This window comes from Cydia strobilella, chromosome 11 (genome assembly GCF_947568885.1).
Source record: "Cydia strobilella chromosome 11, ilCydStro3.1, whole genome shotgun sequence".
NCBI classification, from domain to species: domain Eukaryota; kingdom Metazoa; phylum Arthropoda; class Insecta; order Lepidoptera; family Tortricidae; genus Cydia; species Cydia strobilella.
In genome coordinates, this window is record NC_086051.1 from 17,080,414 (window position 1) to 17,101,508 (window position 21,095).

Here is a 21,095-nt window from a genome sequence, read left to right on the forward strand (position 1 = left end):
AATCGGACAATATTAAATCATATCACAAATAAAGTGTTTTTTTTTGTTCCCTTAGGGTTTTTATTTTAGGATACCCTATGTCTGATTCGATAAAATTGGCTCAGAAGTCTTGACGCTTGACGGTATCAGTAATTAAAAAATCCATCATTGTAAAAATTGTAAAGCTCCTTTAACAAATAACTTTTTGAATTACAACTTTTATGAGATGAAAACGGAACTGAAATTTTAAAACAATTTTAACGCAAACGAAGTCCCAAGCGATGTATATCCTCACATATATAGAATACAAATAGGTATATCATAGACAACAAAAACAAATAAAAAACCTTTTCTTTGGACTTCACCTTATCGGCTTTTCTGAACTTCGAAAATGAGCACCCACACAATATCACAGGCGCCATCAGATATATCGCAGCGACTGAGGTGCTCAAAATATCCGAACACGCACTCTAGCGCCTTGACAATAGACGCGTGTTCAGATATTTGTAAGCACCTTGGCCGCTCCGATATATCTGATGGCGACTGTATATTTCGTGCCTCTCAGGATCAACTACATATATGTATGTAACCTTACCTACCTCGGATATTCCATTGCATCTAATCTCAAAAGCCAGGGTTGCCCCTTTCAAGGGTCAGCTGGGATGAGATAGGATCTGTATCTTACATCCGAGGATTACAATCATTTAAGCTCAGACTCCTGTCACGACAGCAAAACTTAGTGCTTGACAGATTTGATTTAACAGCACGTCTAGCAAAATGTATTATTTGTAAGTATCAACCTATGATCATGAGAATTTGTCAACGTATACAATCTAGATAATTAAGTGTGTGTGTGTGTGTCAAAAATATATTCAATACACATGATACATATTTACCCTTTCTAAACCAAGGTATCTATTAAAAACTATTTTAGGAAACCAATCAATACGACTGTGCTATTAATGAAATAATATCCCATCCATTATATCAAACACCAAAGAATCTTGAACCAATCGAAACATTTTATTTTTAGCTATGACAGTTTAGATTTCTGTTATTTTAAGTAGAAATTTTAAGGAATGGAATGCGCCCCCGCCATCTGTGTTCCCTGATCAATATGACCTCGGTATCTTTAAAACAAGAGTGAATAGACTGTTACTGAACCGGTGAGCTCCATCTTAGGCCCTGTCTTCACTTTCCATCAGGTGTGACTAGGGCCAATCGCCGATCAGTTTATAATAAAAAATAAAATAAAAAAAATAAACTACAATGTTAATTATAAACTGAAATAAATTCCATACGTCTAAAGAAGAAAAATTACCAAGGCCTCTAGTTTGTCAGAGTTGGGATCGAACCAGTATCTTCCGCATATGCCATTTCTCAAGTATAAGTTTCTTTCTTTCATTCTTGTTTAGATTTTTCTTTCGTAAGTATAGTATGAATTTTCTCAAATGATTTTTTCGGGTTTGGGCCCTAATCTGTTAAACAAAAGCTATTGTTTCTTTTAAGAGCTGTCTTCAGCACGTGCCAAAGCAGCCATGTCGTTTAAAAAGCAACTATCCTGATAGTACTAAGGTTCAAATTTATGTGACAGCTCAATCAGAGAACAATCAGGGTGGGCTTTTCTTTGAAGACAACAAAACGTGTTATCTCCGAATGGGCTGTTTCATGAACTTGAACCATATAAATAGAATGGTAAATTTGCTTTTTAAACGGGCCTGTTCCCGTTACTTATGCCGGAGCTATTAGCATTAAGCAGTGTAACACTGCATAAAGGAAACAATACCTTTTGTTTAACAGATTAGGAGCCGAGCCCGAAAAAATCATCTGAGATAATTCATACTATACATATATTATGATATTTGTTTTAGTTCATGTGACGGTTTACCTTCAAAGTGCCTATTTCTGTTTTGACTGTAACTGCGGTGTTTTTGCGGACGGTGGTGGCTGTGTGTTGTCTTTATGTTATGAGAAGATGCAGTTAATCTCACTCACATAACAATGGCATAAAACAATGAGGCATGGATTGAAAAACATTTTTTATTAATGGATCGTATCAATAACACTGGACAGTCGGTCTCCACTCCACTTCCACTTCTCTGTACAGCTAATATGGGTACTTAAGTTGGGGCATTTACGGCATTATCGTTTTCATACATCATCACCATCATCAGCAGCAGCAGCAGCCTATATTCCTACTGCTGAGTATAAGACTTTCCTGACAAGAGGCTTAGGTATTGCGCAACCCACAACCTATGCCAATGTACGTAGTTTGAGTATTTTAAACGCAATAATTAGGTATTTTCACGATTCGTTTACCGGAGAGCAACTGGTAAATTCCTAATAATATTTCTCACGTCTTCATTATCACAAGGAATGGAATTTTACGGTGGAACAATTTACATGTTCACCTTCTGCCTGTCCGTCTGTCTTCTACACGTACTTGTTGGTTTCCCTGCCTTTTTTCAATAGTTTTTTTTTTCACTACCTATTTATGTTGACTCCTAATAATTTTATTGACAATGACATAGTTAAAGTCAGTGGAGGATATAATGATAAATCACCTAGTCGCCGCGGGGTCATTGGCACACGCAGGCGTCTACACATTTAGCAGACCAACTGTGATCTCTATTGCAAAGAAATAAAGTCCACAAATGACCGGTTACTTGTGATCGGCTAAATACGCAAACCTCTTATCTCTTTCGAAAGGTATGAAACTTTATATGTTATTCGCTAAAGTACAAAATCCCTAATCTCGTTAAAATGGAGTTACGAGGTTTGCGATTTTAGCTGCCGTTGTCTAGCTGTTAGTCGTCACACCGGTGTTATTCGCAAATAGCGATATTATAAAAAAATACGCATAGTAAGCGCACAAGTATACGCACAAGTATGCATACGTTTTTATGTTTCGTGTTAATTACGCTTAGATCGCAAGCAACAAGCACTTTTTTAGCCATCGTCAACGTGTGTGGTGTTTCACATTAATTGATAGGTTTTTAAACATAACTTTTTATAGGTACTGGCGCCAGAGTTGTGGTCACGACATACAACATGTTGTATATTAACAGCGGGATTTTAAAATTCCTTTCCTTTTCGTCCGGATACCAAGTTTAACAGACAACTATAAACTTTAAAACACCTAAATCACTCGTTTGTTCACTCCCTTTTTTGTAATGAGTACTCTATCTATGTAAATGTGTGTGTATTCTCTATCGAATATTTAGTTTGCAACTAAAACACCTGTAATGTTCTGTATTTACCACAGTAAATCATACGATGTAAATGTAATGTATTTCCAACGGCTCGCCAACCCAAACATCACGTGACACGACTGCTCTGCTCGCGGTCTGTCATCGACTGACTCCTGTCAGTGACGTCACTATGACGTAAGCGCTCGAGACACCAATACAATACAACATCCATTATAAAATGATGCTGATGATGACACGTCATAAATCTAGTATAACTGGATCGGTCATGAGGGGTGGGGTGAAATGACCGAACGGGATAGTCTTATGTATCTTTCAGTGGGAGTAGCAGAGAAAGCGCTGTTATTGTTTGTCCTTGTCACAGTCTCACATTTTTTTTATTTCCCACCGTAAATTTAGTATGGTTTATGGTGGGCTACAAATCTACCCGACCAATCATATCGTCGCATTGCGTATGTTTTGTCCCTCACGGGCGCACAGCGCGCTATGTCTATGTGACACATTATCATTTAGCGTGCAGTACACCGACTACCTACATGAATTAACGATTCAAAGGCCCGTTGCGATCTCGAATGTGTTGGCAATAGTTGACTAGCAAAAAATATGACGGATATCGGTAAATTAAGATTATTTGAGAGGTCGATGACCGTTACGTTTGCAATACAGGTTTAAACTGCGCAGCGTATACGCATTTGCGAATGTAAGCAACGTGAATAGTCAATATTAAAAATTAAATATACCTATTAAGGGGTCCACTGACTATCAGTCCGCCGGACGATATAGGCCTGTCAGTTAGGACAAAAATTTGACAGTTCCCAACAGCTGACAGGCCGATATCGTCCGGCGGACTTATAGTCAAAGGGCCCCTTTAAATTAGTTTTCACGTCAGAGCTTAAAATCGGACTAACTAAAGATATCGTCTAAAAATATAACTGTTCCACCACCTTAGGGAATAAATTACAAAATAAAATAAAATAATTCTATGCCCCTTTCCAGGTTATAAACAATATGTGTACCGTTCGTTCATCTTAATCCGTTCAACAGTTTTATCTAAACATAGGTACAAACTTTGACATCTATAATATTTGCAGGATACACATAAATAACTTGCTTCGCTCGGTCGATAATTGTACATCGCTTATGTGATAATTGCGATAATATAAAATAGAGATGCTACCTATATTGTTTTGCAAGTTTTAACAGACCGAACAGATATATAAACATCTAATAAAAGAAAGTTAATTGTTCTCAGCCGGGAATTGAACCGGGCTAATGCCAAATAATCCAGACGAGCCGCAAGTTTCTAAAAATATAAATAATGTGAAATGTAACTACTTTGCTAAATAATATAGTTAGGTATAATTTCGTACAATAAAAGTGATTATCACAGGCATTGTTAATTAACATATCGTTTCCCAGATCAATTAGTGACCTAACCTAAAGCATTTAACGCATTTTTTTTAATACAGAGAACGTTCTGAAAAGAGCGGCCAAGTGCGAGTCGGATTTTTCATTTTTATGGTTGTGGGTCTTCTGAGGCTATATCATAATAGTGCGAGTCGGACTCGCGTACCTAGGGTTCCGTACTTTTTAGTATTTGTTGTTATAGCGACAACAGAAATACATCATCTGTGAAAATTTCAACTGTCTAGCTATCACGGTTTATGAGATACAGCCTGGTGACAGACAGACGGACAGCGGAGTCTTAGTAATAGGGTCCCGTTTTTACCCTTTGAATACGGAACCCTAAAACACAAATTTTGGTGTTTCATAGAATAGATTAGTGAGAGACAATCAGACATTATAAGAGAGCTAATGTTTTCAGGAATCACATGACCGATTTTGAAGATAGGCACAACTGCACTTTTTAAATTTATTTGAATTTGTTTCTCATTAGGTACTTAATTTCTATCATGATAATATGATTCCGTATCTTTCAAAAATTCTTTGCTAAAAATCAACAATATCTCAGCAATAACCACCAACAGCCTGTGTTGAAAGCAGAACCGGTAGTTATTGGCAGACTTCCAAGTCTCAGGTGTTACATTTCGAAATGTCACTATTAAGTATTTTGAGAATATGCACTCGTTTTATTATCACGTTTCATTTCGCCTTTATGGATTTGTGTAGGCTGACTGAAATACTGGCATTCTCGACTTATATAGGTCCTCGCCTTGCTTAGGTTCGATAAATTACCTCGGGTTAAGGTAGTTTTTATGTACTTTGGGTACCGTTAACTTTGACATAAACAGTCTGATGGATGTTTGCATTGTAATGGTAATATTGGTGAGATGATTTTGATGAAAGTAAGGTCATTATCATTCACTTGTCCAGGCCTTAACCCAGGTCACTTGAGGTCAGTGCAGCGTGTATTTTTCTTGGGTCTCTATTGTTCCCCATAAAGTTTTAAGTCATAATGTATTGTTTGTCCGCATTTTCGTTGGTCATAATTTGTTTTTTCTCAGAAACGCGTAACTTTTCCGGATTGCCATAAAACAAACTTAACCTAACCCCTCTATAGGATAACTTTATGAAAATCCTTAAAAGTTAACGGTTTCAGAATTATGAATATTGTATTGTAGTTCGGGCGATTTTCCGCAACTCGACGACTGGCGCCTATTTTGAATGACATGGGGGTGGTGGGCTAGTCCTGCCAGCCCAGCTCCTCGAGGAATCCTATCAAACCTTTGATGTTGAGTAGAATTATGACTATAATCTGACAATCATTACATTATGACTTTCAATAATTATGTCAAAAAAAAGGGACCCCGTTTTTCCTTCATATTTTGACGAGTGACAAATCAATCGATTAGTTTTTTTATGAAGCGGGAAGTAAAATAAACCTTTGCATAAGGTTTATTTTACAAAAAACCGTAATAAAAAAACCAAGCTTTTTTTATTTACAATAAAATATAAACGTGTGATTTGGCTGATCACATAACTATTTATAACAGTAACAATATTTACTTAACACATATTAACGCTAACCAATCATGAAATACCACATTTGACACACGTCATCAATTTCCTATTCGCCAAATGTCGTATTCACCATTTAAAATGTCATTAAATTTATAAACAATCCCTTAACTGGGCATTAGTATTAATAAGACTGACCAGACAGGTAAGCCAATCCCATTAAAAGTTTAAATGTTAATGCCAGTACCAGTAGCTCGGAAGATATATCAGGTCACGGCCGCACGGCTGTAGAAACATTTTGTCTAAAATTCGCAGTGATTTTTCCCCAATACTTAAACAACCACTTCGTAGTGTGACCACTCCCACTTAAACTTGGCTATCTTGGCTACCATTGCCCACAACCAAGGTTATCGAGCGACCTCGAAGTAAATATTAATCCTGGCAAGGGTCATACAGTCAGCAGGAGCAATCACCAAGTAGCGCCAGTATCAACGGGTTTTGGAAATGCTCAATATACTTCTTGCACAGCGGATCCTCTTCTTTGACCTGGAACTCGTTTGGCCCGACGAAGTTCATATGATCGTTCGCCTCCACCATGACAGTCCGTGGCGGACTACAAAAAGAGACAGATGTATACTAGAAAGAGACACCACTCACCAAGTAGCAACAGCATCAACGGGTTCTGAACCTGTCGATATACTTCTTCCACTGCGGATCATCTTTCACCTTGAACTGGTCATGTGGGTAAGAGGCGGTTGTATAAAACACCTGGTGAGAGAAAGAGACATCACTCACCAAGAAGCAGCAGTATCAACGGGTTCTGGAACTGCTCGATATACTTCTTCCACAGCGGATCCTCTTCTTTGACTTGGAATTCGTTGGGTCCGACGAAGTTCATACGATCGTTCGCCTCCCGCCATGATAGTCCGCGGCGGACATCTACATGGAGACGGTCGGCTACCTATGAAAGAGATAGATGCAGTTTAATCAGTTGAATGGGATGTAGCCGAAAGCAGGTGGTAACCTAGAGGTGGTAAGTGCGAGCAACTTTCAATTCGGAGGTCGCGGGTTCAAGCACCGGCTCGTACCAATGAGTTTTTCAGAACTTCTGTAGGATATATTTGTAAGAGTCTCTTTTGGTGAAGGACAACATCGTGAGGAAACCAGACTAATTTCAGTAGTTACCCGCCGTGTTGGAAGAATAGAATAGAATAGAATAATTCATTTATTCATGGTAAACTACATTTCATACAAACGTATTACAAAGAAAAAGTATATTTAAGACAAAAAGTATATACCTAGTTTACCACGAAATGGTCCCGCCTCACCATAATGCTAACCCTAAAGTCAGCGCTGGTCTTCCGGCGAGACCAGTTGTGGGCCACTAACGCAACCGTACAACACAAAGGCCAACAGGAAGGCCAGTTGACAGTCACTTACATAAAAGTAGTATCCACGACAAGTTCGATTTTGCTTTTGCCCACGACTTCGTCTGCGTGGAATTAGTATTTTTATCCAATCCGCTTTTTATCGATTTCCCATAAAAACTTAAATGATGATTTCTGGGATAAAAACTACCCTATGTCGTTCCCCGGGACTCAATTCAATACCAAATTTCAACTAAATCGATTCAACGGTTTAAGCGTGAAGAGGTAACAGACAGAAAGACACACTTTCGCATTTATAATATTAGTATGGATACATAGCTCAGAAAATGCCACCCTGCCACCCTACACTAATGTAAACTCCACACCGATTGAAGTAAATTAAAAGCTAGCCTTCCTTACGAAAAGTCGTAAACGCAAATGTGTTTTCTTATGACATACGGTCTTTGTAAAAGGAGAACATATTAGTTCATAGGAAGAAGGACGTATCTGCCACGTGTTTTACGCAAAGATAGGATGTTTTGTAAACGGAAAGCAGCGGCTACACAGGTGAGGATGCTTGGTGCTTAAGTTCTCTGGCAACTAAATTGCTTGCTTTGATGTGGGCTGGAGTATACGCCAAGTTTTGTAGAGTAAATATGTAGATACCCCATCTACTGAAACGTAGTCGTAAAGAAACAAAATATGCGCAAGGATGGAAGTTAACAAGAACAAATTTCCCAGCTTTCATTTAAGTACTTTAAAATAAGAAGGTAATGCTTATACCGTTATGAATGACAATAATTGGTGCGTTTTTTTTCTAGGAAAAAGTCGCTGCTTATAACCTGATACCATTCTCGTCTCGTCCTTTTCCGATTTGGTCGAAATTTTGTGTTGTTTTGTTGTATTTCGCGAAAACGAGTTGTGTGTACGGTAATGCCGGCATTACCGTGTCTACCCGGACAATATACAAAAGACCTTTAAGATAGGGACAAACTGAACGCAATGCAACGTATGCAATACCTTTAATCTTTTTGCGATTTTTTCTCTTTTATTTTTGCTACAACCATGCAAGAGAGAAATTTAACGTATAGGGTTTATGTCGCGGCGGACACGTGGTACACTTTCATTGATAGAATCTCTCTTGTAAGATAAGATAATTCTACAAATATACGCTACCCAAAATCCAAGCTAATGTAATAAAAATCTATACCGGCATGATAAGGTTTTATCACTGAACTATCTGGTTTCCCATGTCACGTTCACATTTTTCGCCTTATTACAAAGGATTAAGGAGCAAGTGTAAAACTATCTTTGACGTCAACAGTACAGTCAGATAGTATCTACGTGTGTTTGTTTATAGCTTTATATGCATGCATTTTCACGGCTAGCCGGTTTATGATAATTAGCCTCATGCATGAAGTTTATATTTGAACGAAATATGTTTTATTCGGATGTTTGTTACCGTTATATCATGTTACAAATGCATTTCCGTTTTTAAATTACCATTTAACCCTTAAATGCATAATGATGTATATATGCATCGTATATTTGATGGTTTTTTTAAATACTATGATTTTTTTCTTTATTTTTCCCTCAATCTATACAACATGACACATCTATTTCAATTTATTAAAAAGTTATACAAAAAATCATGCATTTAAGGGTTAATTACTTAAAATTATAAATAAAAAGTACAAAAATTTGCCCGCGAAAAGCTAGTGAGCGAAACGCTCGAAACGCCACGTGACGTCACGCGTTCGACAGATTAGTGTCATTAGTAGCAAACGTCAGTTGGGCCGCCCAACGTGTGACGTCATCACGCTCTGTCGAATTCGCGCCAAAAATTATAAGCGTTTCAACCGCTCAAAAATTTTCAACATTTTAAATATTTTTTAATAATATAATGTTAAGGTTTACAAAAGTATTTTTATCATTTCCGGTGTTCCAACGATATAAATTATGAATCCAAAAATAAAAATAAATTCATGCATGGAGCTAATTGTAAGGTCTATATGTATGTATGTCTATATGTACGCGGACGACATGTGCCTGCTGCTCGCCGGCGAGGATGTAGTGGACATGGTAACCAAAGTGCAGGATGATTTCGAGAACGTTACCAAGTGGGCGCATGACAATGGAATAATTTTGAATACCACCAAAACTAAATGTATGAGAATCTTTTCACCGTATAATAAAAAAGCAAAACAAATAGTTTCAACGGATATTAGTATTACAGGACATACTTATGAATGTCTGCACGGGAATAAAAATAATTGCACATGTAGTAAAATAGAATTAGTTGATAGCTTCAGATACTTAGGATTATTAATAGATAAACACTTTAACTGGAGATTGCATATTAATCAGGTATGCAATAGATTACGATCTGTGTTGGGTCAATTTTATCATTTAAGCAGAATAGTCAACAAGCGCACCCTGCACATTGTTTATCATGCTCTCGCTGACTCATTGTTAAGTTATGGACTCAGTTGCTATGGGCGTACCTTCAAAACTTATTTGGATCAAATAAAACAACTTCAAATTAGAATTATTAAATATTTAGTTGGACGGAACACTAGGAATAGGTATAAACATCAGTATGACTCACTGTTCTCAAGTTGTAAAATACTTCCAGTGCATTGTAAAGTTACGTACCTAAATGTTATTAATACTTATTCCACAGATGATTTTAAAGTACAAAGGAAAAATAAATATGTAACTCGATCTTCTAAGATGGTAAAATTGAATCAACCTGTAGCTAAAAACTATTATGGACGGAGAACCCAAGAATACTTAATCCCCAAAATTTACAATGAAAATCCAATATTACTAGGTAACCCCAAATTAAAAATAGGAACCTTAAAAGAAAAATTGAAAGAAATATTGTTAGATAAATTCGATAACTCCATAAAACAATAGTAGTAAGTACTTATCCATAATGTATACAGCGCCACTAGCCACCTGTATTTTTACGAGTTGTTAGTTTAAAATAAAACATAGTTATTAGTGTAAGGTAGATTTTTAAGCACCGCTGTACTCCTGTCCCGCGCCCGCGCCACCAGCGATGGCTCACTTATCCAATGTCCACTTATAATATACCTATAGGTACTTGATAAAAAAAAAAAAAAAAAAAAAAAAAAAGGACTACGCTGGGACGGTAGGACAGTGCAAAAATTATGTACCTGCTTTTGATGTATAAAAGAGCGAGCTCATCGCCAACAAACTGCTCCGCAGTTTGGCGAAACATTGTATTATGGTGCACATGTTGTATTTTCCATGTTATTATCAATAAAAAAAAAAAAAAAAATAAAAAAAAAAAAAAAAATTATGTGAGATATGCGACTTAGACTCGTATACAGGTAAATAACTTAATTTGAATTTTGTAATATCAGTCTCATTATTTAAAATATCTGGGAGACCCAGCTTTAAGAGATATGACCTGGCTAGATCGAAAACCCCCATATAGCAATTTTCATCGAAATCGTTAGAGCCGTTTCCGAGATGGTTTAATGTTTATTTGGGCATAAACGGTACATGTTTCTTATAACTAGTGTCTTATACATAATTCATAAACCAGGACAGTTGCCACCACTTAATAGCTCATTAAAGAAAAACAGAATACCGGATAACTAAACTTAAAAATTAATTAACAACAAGGGTAGAATTAGGACAGGGGCTTCATTAATGAAGCTAAAACTATTTTTATACATTAAATTAAGTGTAAAGTTACAGTGTATTTAATTCGTTTTACTTGAAACGAAAAGTACCCCGAAACACAGAATAAATATATATATATGTACACAAGACAAGGTCTGCGCCGGTCCGTCACCGTCAACGCAAGCTCCTGATGACACTCCTCGGTACGGAGTGAAACATGTCGAGCGTTTTTCGACTTAAAATACGTGAGTGACCCACACCACTTCTCACGGAAGTTTTGTTATATATACAATAATTGCTCGTTTAAAGGTATAAGATTATAATGCTAAGAAGTTGGATTGATTTTGTCCAATATTTACTTAATGTATTGTTCTGTTCATGAATTTAACGAGATTGTTTGTATACTGTACCAAAGATAGATATAATCTCCGTAATAGATGGATACACTAAGGAAAAAAACGTGCCTCGAAAATCAAGAAAATTTGATTCTCGATCAGATGGCGCCACTACCTTTGGCCTACTCTCGAATAGATGGCGTTGACGGTTTCGTTTGTTATTTAACAATTTTAACGCATACCAGTGAAAGACATTGGGTGAAAATCATATAAAAATAATTAATGCAAATAAAAAAATCATTTATCTATACATAAATACATTTTATGGTATTTATCTTCATTTTTAGGGTTTCTTACCCAAAGGGTAAAAACGGGACCCTATTACTGTCCATCTGTCTGTCTGTCACCAGGCTATACCTCATGAACCGTGATGATGTATTTCTGTTGCCGCTATAACAACAAATACTAAAAAGTACGGAACCCTCGGTGCGCGAGTCCGACTCGCACTTGGCCGGTTTTTTCTACTACTACTATACGTAATACTGCAATATTCAGCTAAGTCAGTAATAATCAACAACACGTAAACCCTTCCCTGTCTTTGTCCTCAGCAATTAAATCCCGCACGTCAGTCTCAGTCATTGACTATCTCCCATAGACTGTGCATGAACCGCACATAGGGTTGCCATACGTCAGGATTTGTCCGGACATGTCAGGAGTTTTGACCCTTTGTCCGGATTGCGGCAGGACTTGGCAAGTGTCAGGATTTTTAGGAATGACCCACCGCAGAGCGCAGCGCGCCGCCGGGGCGTCGTTCATGCTACGTCCAATCTGTTACAAGAAATGTCAGGGTTTTTAGGGTGATGTCAGGATTTTTCATCAGAACATTAATTTCTTCCATATGGCAACCCTAGGCGCACATGATGTTTATTCGAATCCTTCCGATATTCCACGAGATTTATGTGGAACAGCAGACGGTTTCATAGGTAAGGTCAATGAGGGAAAGACCGTCATATAAAATGTCCGACCGTACGCACCTCGGACAGTCAGAAAGATAGGAGGGCTTCACTCCTTCTGCTCTACCGACCATCTGTAAGTGGAGTAGGTATGTGTACCAACGAAAGAGTTTAAAGCGACGAAATGGCTTGTAGGCAGTATTGCCTTATAGACGGTCTTCCCTATACATTTACCTTACATGTCGTTTGTCGCCAGATATATGATATCGACCATGCCATGGGGCTTTCAATTTTATTCGCGAATTCTGTGTTGTTTTATAGTAAAATTTGTGTAATGATCTACATATTCACCTCGCCGAGTATGAATAAGGGTTGAATAAACAAAACGTGTGAAAAATCCATAACGAGACCGTAGTAAAAGTTATTCGTTTGAAAAACTGCTCGTCTTTCAAAGTCTGCTAAAAATTTAGCCTACGTCACCTGCGTCGTCATAAAAGGAATCAGCTGACATCTCACTTCTCACTTACCTCAATCGGCTTAGTAGTTTTGACGCTAACACACGACTTGAATATACCCACATATAAAAATATACTTACGTACATAGACTGCTAAATTTATAACCCGTTCCGCAATCAGAAAAAAAGTACGGTGTATGTTCAATCCTCTCAGGGATAGGTGGTCTGTGGTTTCATTAGAGCCAGCAGTTCGTGAATCGTGATGTTAATTGACAATTAGTCGTCCTTTGTCTTGAAGGGTAAAGGTTAGCTCTTGACCTACACGGGAAGAGGGCTCTGAGCGGAAATGCCTAGGTATATAAGTTGCCTAACAACATATCTATAGTTTGTCAAAGGACTGTCTCATTTCAAACATAGATAGAGAGAATCATACTATTTTTGTCTTACACTAGTACTTACTAGCACCCAAAAGAAAAGGTTGAGTATAGTTTTTTTTGTTCTTATTTACTGACAATTTAGTTTCACCAACTATAATTACCAAACATCGGGTCATTTGCGAGCTCGACAGTGTCGTGAAAATCGCGAGTTCGTATCTCGCTCGAGACGTCGTTTTTTTTTGGAGACGGCGAATAACAGTTTCACTACTTTGGAGTAGAGCCTGCTTCACCTCTGTACCTTAAACAACCCAGTGTAAAGAAATAAGGGTAAACAACCTGTATGTTTCATCTAAATAGTAGATGACCTGTGGTTTCATTAGAGCAGCTCGAGGTATTAATTGACAATTAGTGGTCCTTTGTCTTAAAGGGTAAAGGTCAGCTCCTGACCTAGACGGGAAGAGGGTTTTGAGCGGAAGTGGCCTATATAGGTTGTCTAATGGAGTTTTATTAATTACATAAAATGGAACATGGAATAAGAGGTAGTGAGAGGTGACTAGGTGAGGGATGAAGATTTTATTGGGGTGGGTTGAAAAATTATGCATTTTTCGAGCGCCGTTGTGTCTTAACGGGAAAAGAAAGAAATATTTTAGAATTTTTTTTGACTAGGTTTTTATTAATATTGTCTTCGGTTACCGCGATAATTACTCATGAAATAAATAGGTATTTCATAGGTTTTTATTAACCTACTCTCGTGTCGCCTACATTTATAGTCGAAACACGATTGCTATCAGACGAAAGACGAGTTATCATCACAACCTCAAATCCAATAAAATAATACTTTTGTCAAATTTTCATTTTACCGTTTTTTTTTTCAAAAACCGTACAGCCGTAAAGATGGAAGAGATCGCTTTTTAGCGATAAGACCGCCTGTTGTTTTGTTACCTAGTCTTGTATTTCGCTTTCTGTGTATTTTTTTAACTTTATGGTGCAGAATAAAGAATATTTACTTACCGTCATATTTTCAGATAGGTCATAAATCTAACTTAACCTAACCTAATGGCTTCTACAAGTTCTACAGGATGCCTTTTACTCTAAAAACGTCCACTGCTGAACAAAGCAGGCTACCCTAAGGATGTCACCAATAGTGAAACGGTAGCAAACAACTTACCTCCTCCCAGGTGAGGATGGAGCCCTCTACGGCGCTGATCCACATGTCGCCGGCGCCGACTCCCACGTCGATCACACGCCGCTCCTCCGGGTTGGAATGCTGCAACAAATACAAAATGTAACATACATACAAACTACCTTTACAGAGTAAGGGCGTCCGCTAGCTGGCGCGGGCACGCGGGTGCCATTGTAGGTAAAATCCGTCGCACGCGTCCGCGATAGTTAGCGTTGCTCATAACTATTTTTCGTTTAATCCACTCAGCAATCGCGCAAAGTGGAGAAAGGCTAGTAGGAAAGCGGACCCTGGCAAAGGCCGGGATAACGTTAGGTAGAAGAAGAAGAATGCGCTCAGCCGCTCCGTGCAACCTCTTAACACCAACAAATCAAAACTTATTTTTCGAATCGCCTGATAGTACGCAATTATCGCCGCTCATAAACACCTGCAACATCAGAGGTTACAAATGCGTTTAAGATTGGAGTACGCTATTTTCTTGAAGGTATGAAGGTGTTATAGGTCCGGAAATACCGCAGGCGACAGTTCATTCCACAGTTTAGCTGTGCTAGGCAGGAAGTTTCTGGAGAAACGCACAATTGAGGACTGCCAACCAACTAAGTGGTGAAGATGGAAATGTTGTCGCGTAGAGCGATGGCGGACACATGCGGAAACAAATGAAATTCTGGTATCTCATTCTAGTTTCATATACCTAGTCGAGAAATTGGGATGGATTCCATTGTGACCGGGTGGCCAAGAAGTTATGGCGTTATCCGTGAAAGCTGAAGATGGTTCGAATCCGTGATCGGCTACTGTATGGCTTTGTCACTTTTTTTAGCACATTACATCTATTTCACAACAGTGAAATGGAATATCCTTTGAATAGGCCTCTGGGCTACTGTAGAGGGGGAGCAGATGGCACTGATTTCTCTTTTATTTCTTCTTTAATAATAAAAATGACATGTACTGTTGTGCTGACCGTACTTTCGAACCCCATTTTTGCATTCAAGTACCTAATACATTTTTGAATAAGGTACTAATCAACTTAACGACTATATTATGTACGACGTTCTCGCAAGTCGATTAACCAAGTATAACCATATTTTTATTAATAAATTGGACAATCAACAAGACCGTCAAGGTTTTTATTGGAATTGAAAGTAAAACATTAATTTTTGCTTTTTATTCAAGTTTTAACACGCAACGAATATATTATCGTTTGTTTGTTTTTTAAGTTCGTTGAGGTTTGCATCAAAAGCAATGTTTTTACTGGTTTTTCCGTATAAAAATACAGTGTATATTTACAAGCTTTTATTTAACTTGCCCTGTTAGTATGTATGTACAGTCAAGGGCATAAATATATATACATTCCCAAAGTTTCAAAAATACATATGTGTACGCTCTTACACCTTAGACAATAAAGTCGTGTTCACATATTTTTGAGCCATTTGTCTGGATCGATATTTTTACCTTCGACTGCACCTAGGTATGTTAGTTAGTGTGGGCACAGAATATATAATAGTACTATAGGACTAGGTACAGAAGATTCACTCCCTAACAAAACGCATTTACTACGCGCAGGGCGGCGCAAGCGCGTGCAGGCGTGCGTTCCGTGGCGGTGCGCGGCAATTACTTTGGAAAAACCTCAAAATTGAGGCGGCCGCAGGTACTTATAGCGACGTGACGACATCGCGGAGTGAGACACGCCTGGTGTGGGTGTCAAATCTTGGTAGCTAAATTTGACTCACTTCCCGATTTCCGATTGAGCTGAAATTTTGCATACATATGTAAATCGGATGACAATGCAATATTATATGACATGGAGCTGATATGATTATGGAGGCAGGAGGTGACCATGGGATCTCTGTGATAAAACAACGCAAACTAATTGTGTTTTGGGTTGTTAGAATTGTGTCGATAAGTATTAGTTGCCTGTGGAAAGACAAGTACAGTCAGCGATGTTACAATTTTGTCACAGTGACAATATAAAAGTCGCTAGGGACCTCATACTATTGTCACTGTGACAAGGTACGACATGGTACTGAAACTAATTCCTTGACAATGAAAGCAACTTCGCTCTGCCAATAAACCCAACATATCATTATCACCCAGCTAATAGCGTGAAACGATTTCCATTCATCCATTATTTCCGCTAATTCATTATCACAATCACTATGATAACTGAAGAAAACGAAAGGAAATTGGCTCGATAATCGCATTCCCGTTGGCCCCGTTGCCAGGCAGGTTTGGGATTATACTGAGCAACTTTTACTATTTATATTTTTAGTTTTAATCGTGTGTCGATAGATGGCAGTAAATTTATTGCGACTACAAAATTTACTATGACAGACAGTACCCCTCTATCCTATATATTCTCTTTGCCAACAGCAAGATTTATTACAATTCTCTGTTCAGTTTCATTCAAGTGAATGTACTAAATATAACTCACTGACCCAGCTTTAGAGAAAATATATGTTGTAAACAATAAGAATATAAGGCATTTTCTAAGAAAAGGGACCTTAATGTCGATGGCGCTTACGCCACACAGCGGCGCGCGGCATTGTATTTATATCGGAGCATCGTTAATAATGGCGTAAGCGTCATCGACAATAAGGTCCCTTTTTATGGAAAATACCACATATTAAGAATGTGTGTGAACTGTTTGAGGGAACACTATTATGAGTGTTTGTAATACTAGTAGAAATGTGATGTTAACACATTTTTGTTTTCAAACATCAAACATTTATTCAGCAAATAGGCCACAGGGGCACTTTTACATGTCAATTTTTACAAAAAATAAAATTAACCCAAAATTACAAAAAAAAAACAAATATAAATGTCAAATTACACAAAAAAAACTAATAAAAAATATACAAACAACAGAAGTACTAAAATTGTTTAGAGATGTAAAAGTCTAGGTGTCAGAGATAAAATGTATATAATAATAAAAAAGATCATCAAATTATCCAGAGATGTAAAGGGTCTCCAAGACTTGAATTGTTATATAATTAATAAAAAGACAAGATATTAAATCAGACAAACAGACAAGAACCGAATGAAGTGCCTCACGTTAATGCCACTCAAAAGTAAAGTTACATAGGTAAAATGAAGCCCGTGTAAACTTAAACAGACCAGTCTCCACAAACAGCACCCATTCACGAGTATGACTTGTATCTCAGCCATCGTCTCCCTCAACCTTCATTCGGGAAAGTGGCGACCCGATCAACGACGCCACCGTAAGCAAAGACTTTTAAGCGAGCATGACATGTTCAAGCTGCCGGGCTGTATTAATATATATAAAGTAAATTAATTCAGTGAGATACAACATTTGTGCTCGTATTCGTCGTTTCAATTGTAATGGGAATAATAATTACTTCAAATTGCATAAATTAGTTACTTTAAATAAATATTATAGGAAATTCTTACACAGATTGAGTTCCACAGTAAGCTCAAGAAGGCTTGTGTTGTGGGTACTCAGACAATGATATGATATGAATAAATTTCATTATTTTACCTTTTTTCTGACAATTCAACTAGGTTGCACTAGCTGTGACGGAAGACTCCGCCCTCCGTTTATGTGACAGATGCCTGAACCACTCGGCATCTGTCTCGAAACAGAGGATGCTGGTTCGAGTCCAGCCCTGGGCAATGGAGGCCTAGGTCTTTTTTTCCTTTGTACATGAATTTTATTTCGTTTATAGTGTAGCTGGGCGGAACTGGAGGAGGCCCCGCTGGACCGCGAAAAATGGAAATCCCTTCTGAGAGCCCTATGTCCCTGATAAGGGATAACATGATACCATCATCATCATCATCATAGTTTAAATAGTAGTGTGACTACTTGTAATAACACAAATTAAAATCGTGAGGAAACCGGACTAATCCCAACAAGGCCTAGTTTCCCCTCTGGGTTGGAAGGTCAGATGGCAGTCGCTTTCGTAAAAACTAGTGTCTACGCCAATTCTTGGGATTACTTGCTAAGTGGACCGCAGGCTCCCATGAGCCGTGGCAAAATGCCGGGACAACGCGAGGAAGATGATGATGACATTTTATTAGACCGACACCCCACTTCTTTGCGTGACATGAGCTCACCAAAATCATCAAAATATTTTCATAAGAAAGTAATTTAATATGTTCTTAGAGTAAATAAATAGTTTTATTATATCATTTAATGATTACACATTATCATCTGAATTGGTTAGTAGGGAAAGCCCCAGTTAGGTTTAACTGATAAACTATGACCCTAATATTGAAATGTCTTTATTGCAAAAGATAACAGTCAACAATTTGTATGCCTATTTCTCTCATTTTAACTGACAATGAATAGTATTTTATACAATCGTGATATATTAGAGAGCTTTTTAGTCGAGTACCGTGTTTAGGCCACGAAGCTCGCTGAGTGGCCTAAGTAAGGTACGAGATTGAAAAGCTTATACAATACTTTTTCTATGAGTCATCTAAAATAATACTTTTTCACTATAAAACCTAAATAATTAATGAAAATTGGTAAGCATCTCAGTAGACAAATAGTGCGACTATTTGTCTACTGAGATGCTTACCGTTTATGTCTTTTGTATATTGGAGCGCGGCGGCATGTGATTGGTCAAATTCTTTATAGTTGACTACAGTGTATAGAAATGAATATTTTAGTTGAGTTGAGCCCATATATGAAAAGTACGCAATTTTTGTAGTTTGGTATACGAAATCTTAATTCAACCATTACAGTCGACAAGTAGAAAAAGTAATTTTACTGCAAGGTCATTCTTAGTTTTGAATTCCTTTTACTTGTTGAATTTAATTTGAGAAGTAAAAGTGGTTCTCACGTCGCAGAGAAAGTGTAAACGAGAAAAATAAACACGCAAGGTGATTCATTCGAAGTGACTTATTCCACAATGAGACCACACGTGTACCTGCATATGAAGTCAGTGCTTAAAATCAATAGTTAGTGCATTGCGTCCAAGTAGAAAGATCTAGGTCGTATAGAAATGACGACGTAAACTGTGCCTAATTTCTACCCACTCTACCCAACTAAACCTTAACCGGAACTCGCAATATTACCCTATCAGGCTTCCATGCCGCTCCGAGATATCTATAATTTCTAAGTACACATAGGTCGCCGCTACAACTAACCCTAAACACAACTACTTACCTAAATCAATAACATCTCAAAAGGTACACAATACGAAATCAATAATTTCTACTAACCAGACTGGCTGTATCTTGACTGTCTAGCGAGTATTTATCCGTTTCCTTCCCTTGTTGCTCGTTGGTGAAACTTTCATATTTACGACTGGGACTACTTTTCATTGTTAACACAACGTATTTTGGGCTTAGGCCTCGAAATACATTTTTGAGCACCGAAAACCACAACACAATCCACCGCACCGACGACAGACAAAAACTGACAGGTGGTGAGTGAAGTGAAATGGAAGTGAATGGTATTGACAACAAGAAAGGAGTGAATGAACGTAAGAATGTACTGAATCGTGCGAATGATACAATTTGACGTATAATCTAATGTTGCCAGCTGTGACCAGTAGACAAAATGCCGGGTATTTTTGTTACGCTTTTTCCTCGTTTTAATTGTTAAATAATTTTTATCATTTTAGCGTAGGTGTAGGGTGTAGGTATCAGTTATTTTACTCTGGCAGAAATATAATAACTTTAGGTCACTCACATAAACAGGTGCAAGTAACTAAGATTAAGCACTTACTTTCCTACCGGGAGGTGTATCCTCCATCGGTATTTGGGTGTATTCCTTTTCAACATCGTTAGATTTATTGCGGCGGAACATTTCAAAGCACAATTCATATTCATTGGCACATTTTTTATTTCAGAACTTTTAAAACTAATCTAATAGTCTCACTAAACACACACGCACAGTACCGAAACAATTTCTTTCAGAAAATGCGTTAAAGAGATACAACCTTTACTATACATTATGTCAATAATACTGAGTCACATAATACGAAACACAATAATTTATCAGCGTCTTATCAGTACGTATGTGTAGCGCTTCGTGTAACTACGTTAACACACCAAAATCGTGCCTTATCTACTTGTCGTAAAAAATCGGTGGAGATGAAATCTTTTCAATTAAATTACTTCGTTTTTAATTTTGTTGTTAATCACGTTTAGAGGGTATTATCAGTGTACATTCCTTAGGACATTAATTGCTCTACTTTTTTATTTCAACATAGGCATTCCCATTTCATGTGTCAGAGAGGGGGTCCCTTTGTTTGACATAATTATTAAAAGTCATAATGTAATGATTGTCATATTGTCATTAGTCATATTTCTGAAACCGTGAACTTTTCAGGATTTTCCTCGGGTTATCCTATAGATAGGTTAGGTTTGTTTTATGGCAATCCTGAAAAGTTACGCGTTTCTGAGAAAAACCAAATTATGACTAATGATAATATGACAATCATTACATTATGACTTTCAATAATTATGTCAAACAATAGAGACCCGTCAGAGAGTGGGGTAAATTCCCCAAGTCACAAACTTTGCTTTTGTTTAATAATAAATAAATAGTGATAGTAATAGATAAATGAGACGCAATAAGGCCGTAGTACTCTACTGAATTACATAATTTTAAAATATATTAAATTACGAGTTTCTAAATAAATTACTTTAACAATGCTGTTGCTTATCGTGCGACTTGTGTTATCGTGATTCGATGTTC

General features: G+C 37.5%; 1 protein-coding gene across 1 annotated transcript in view; it reads right to left on the minus strand.

The window, feature by feature from the left end:
* LOC134745655 (calcium-transporting ATPase type 2C member 1) overlaps nt 1–19,808 on the minus strand; it is a 54,217-nt gene extending 34,409 nt beyond the window's left edge. The window contains exons 1-3 of the mRNA XM_063679777.1: nt 19,613–19,808; nt 14,420–14,518; nt 6,903–7,068 (exon numbers count right to left, since the gene is read on the minus strand). Of these exons, the coding sequence (XP_063535847.1) occupies nt 6,903–7,068; nt 14,420–14,518; nt 19,613–19,714 (367 nt within the window). The 5' untranslated portion in view covers nt 19,715–19,808. The remainder of the gene's footprint in view (nt 1–6,902; nt 7,069–14,419; nt 14,519–19,612) is intronic.
* Nucleotides 19,809–21,095: the final 1,287 nt, after the last annotated feature.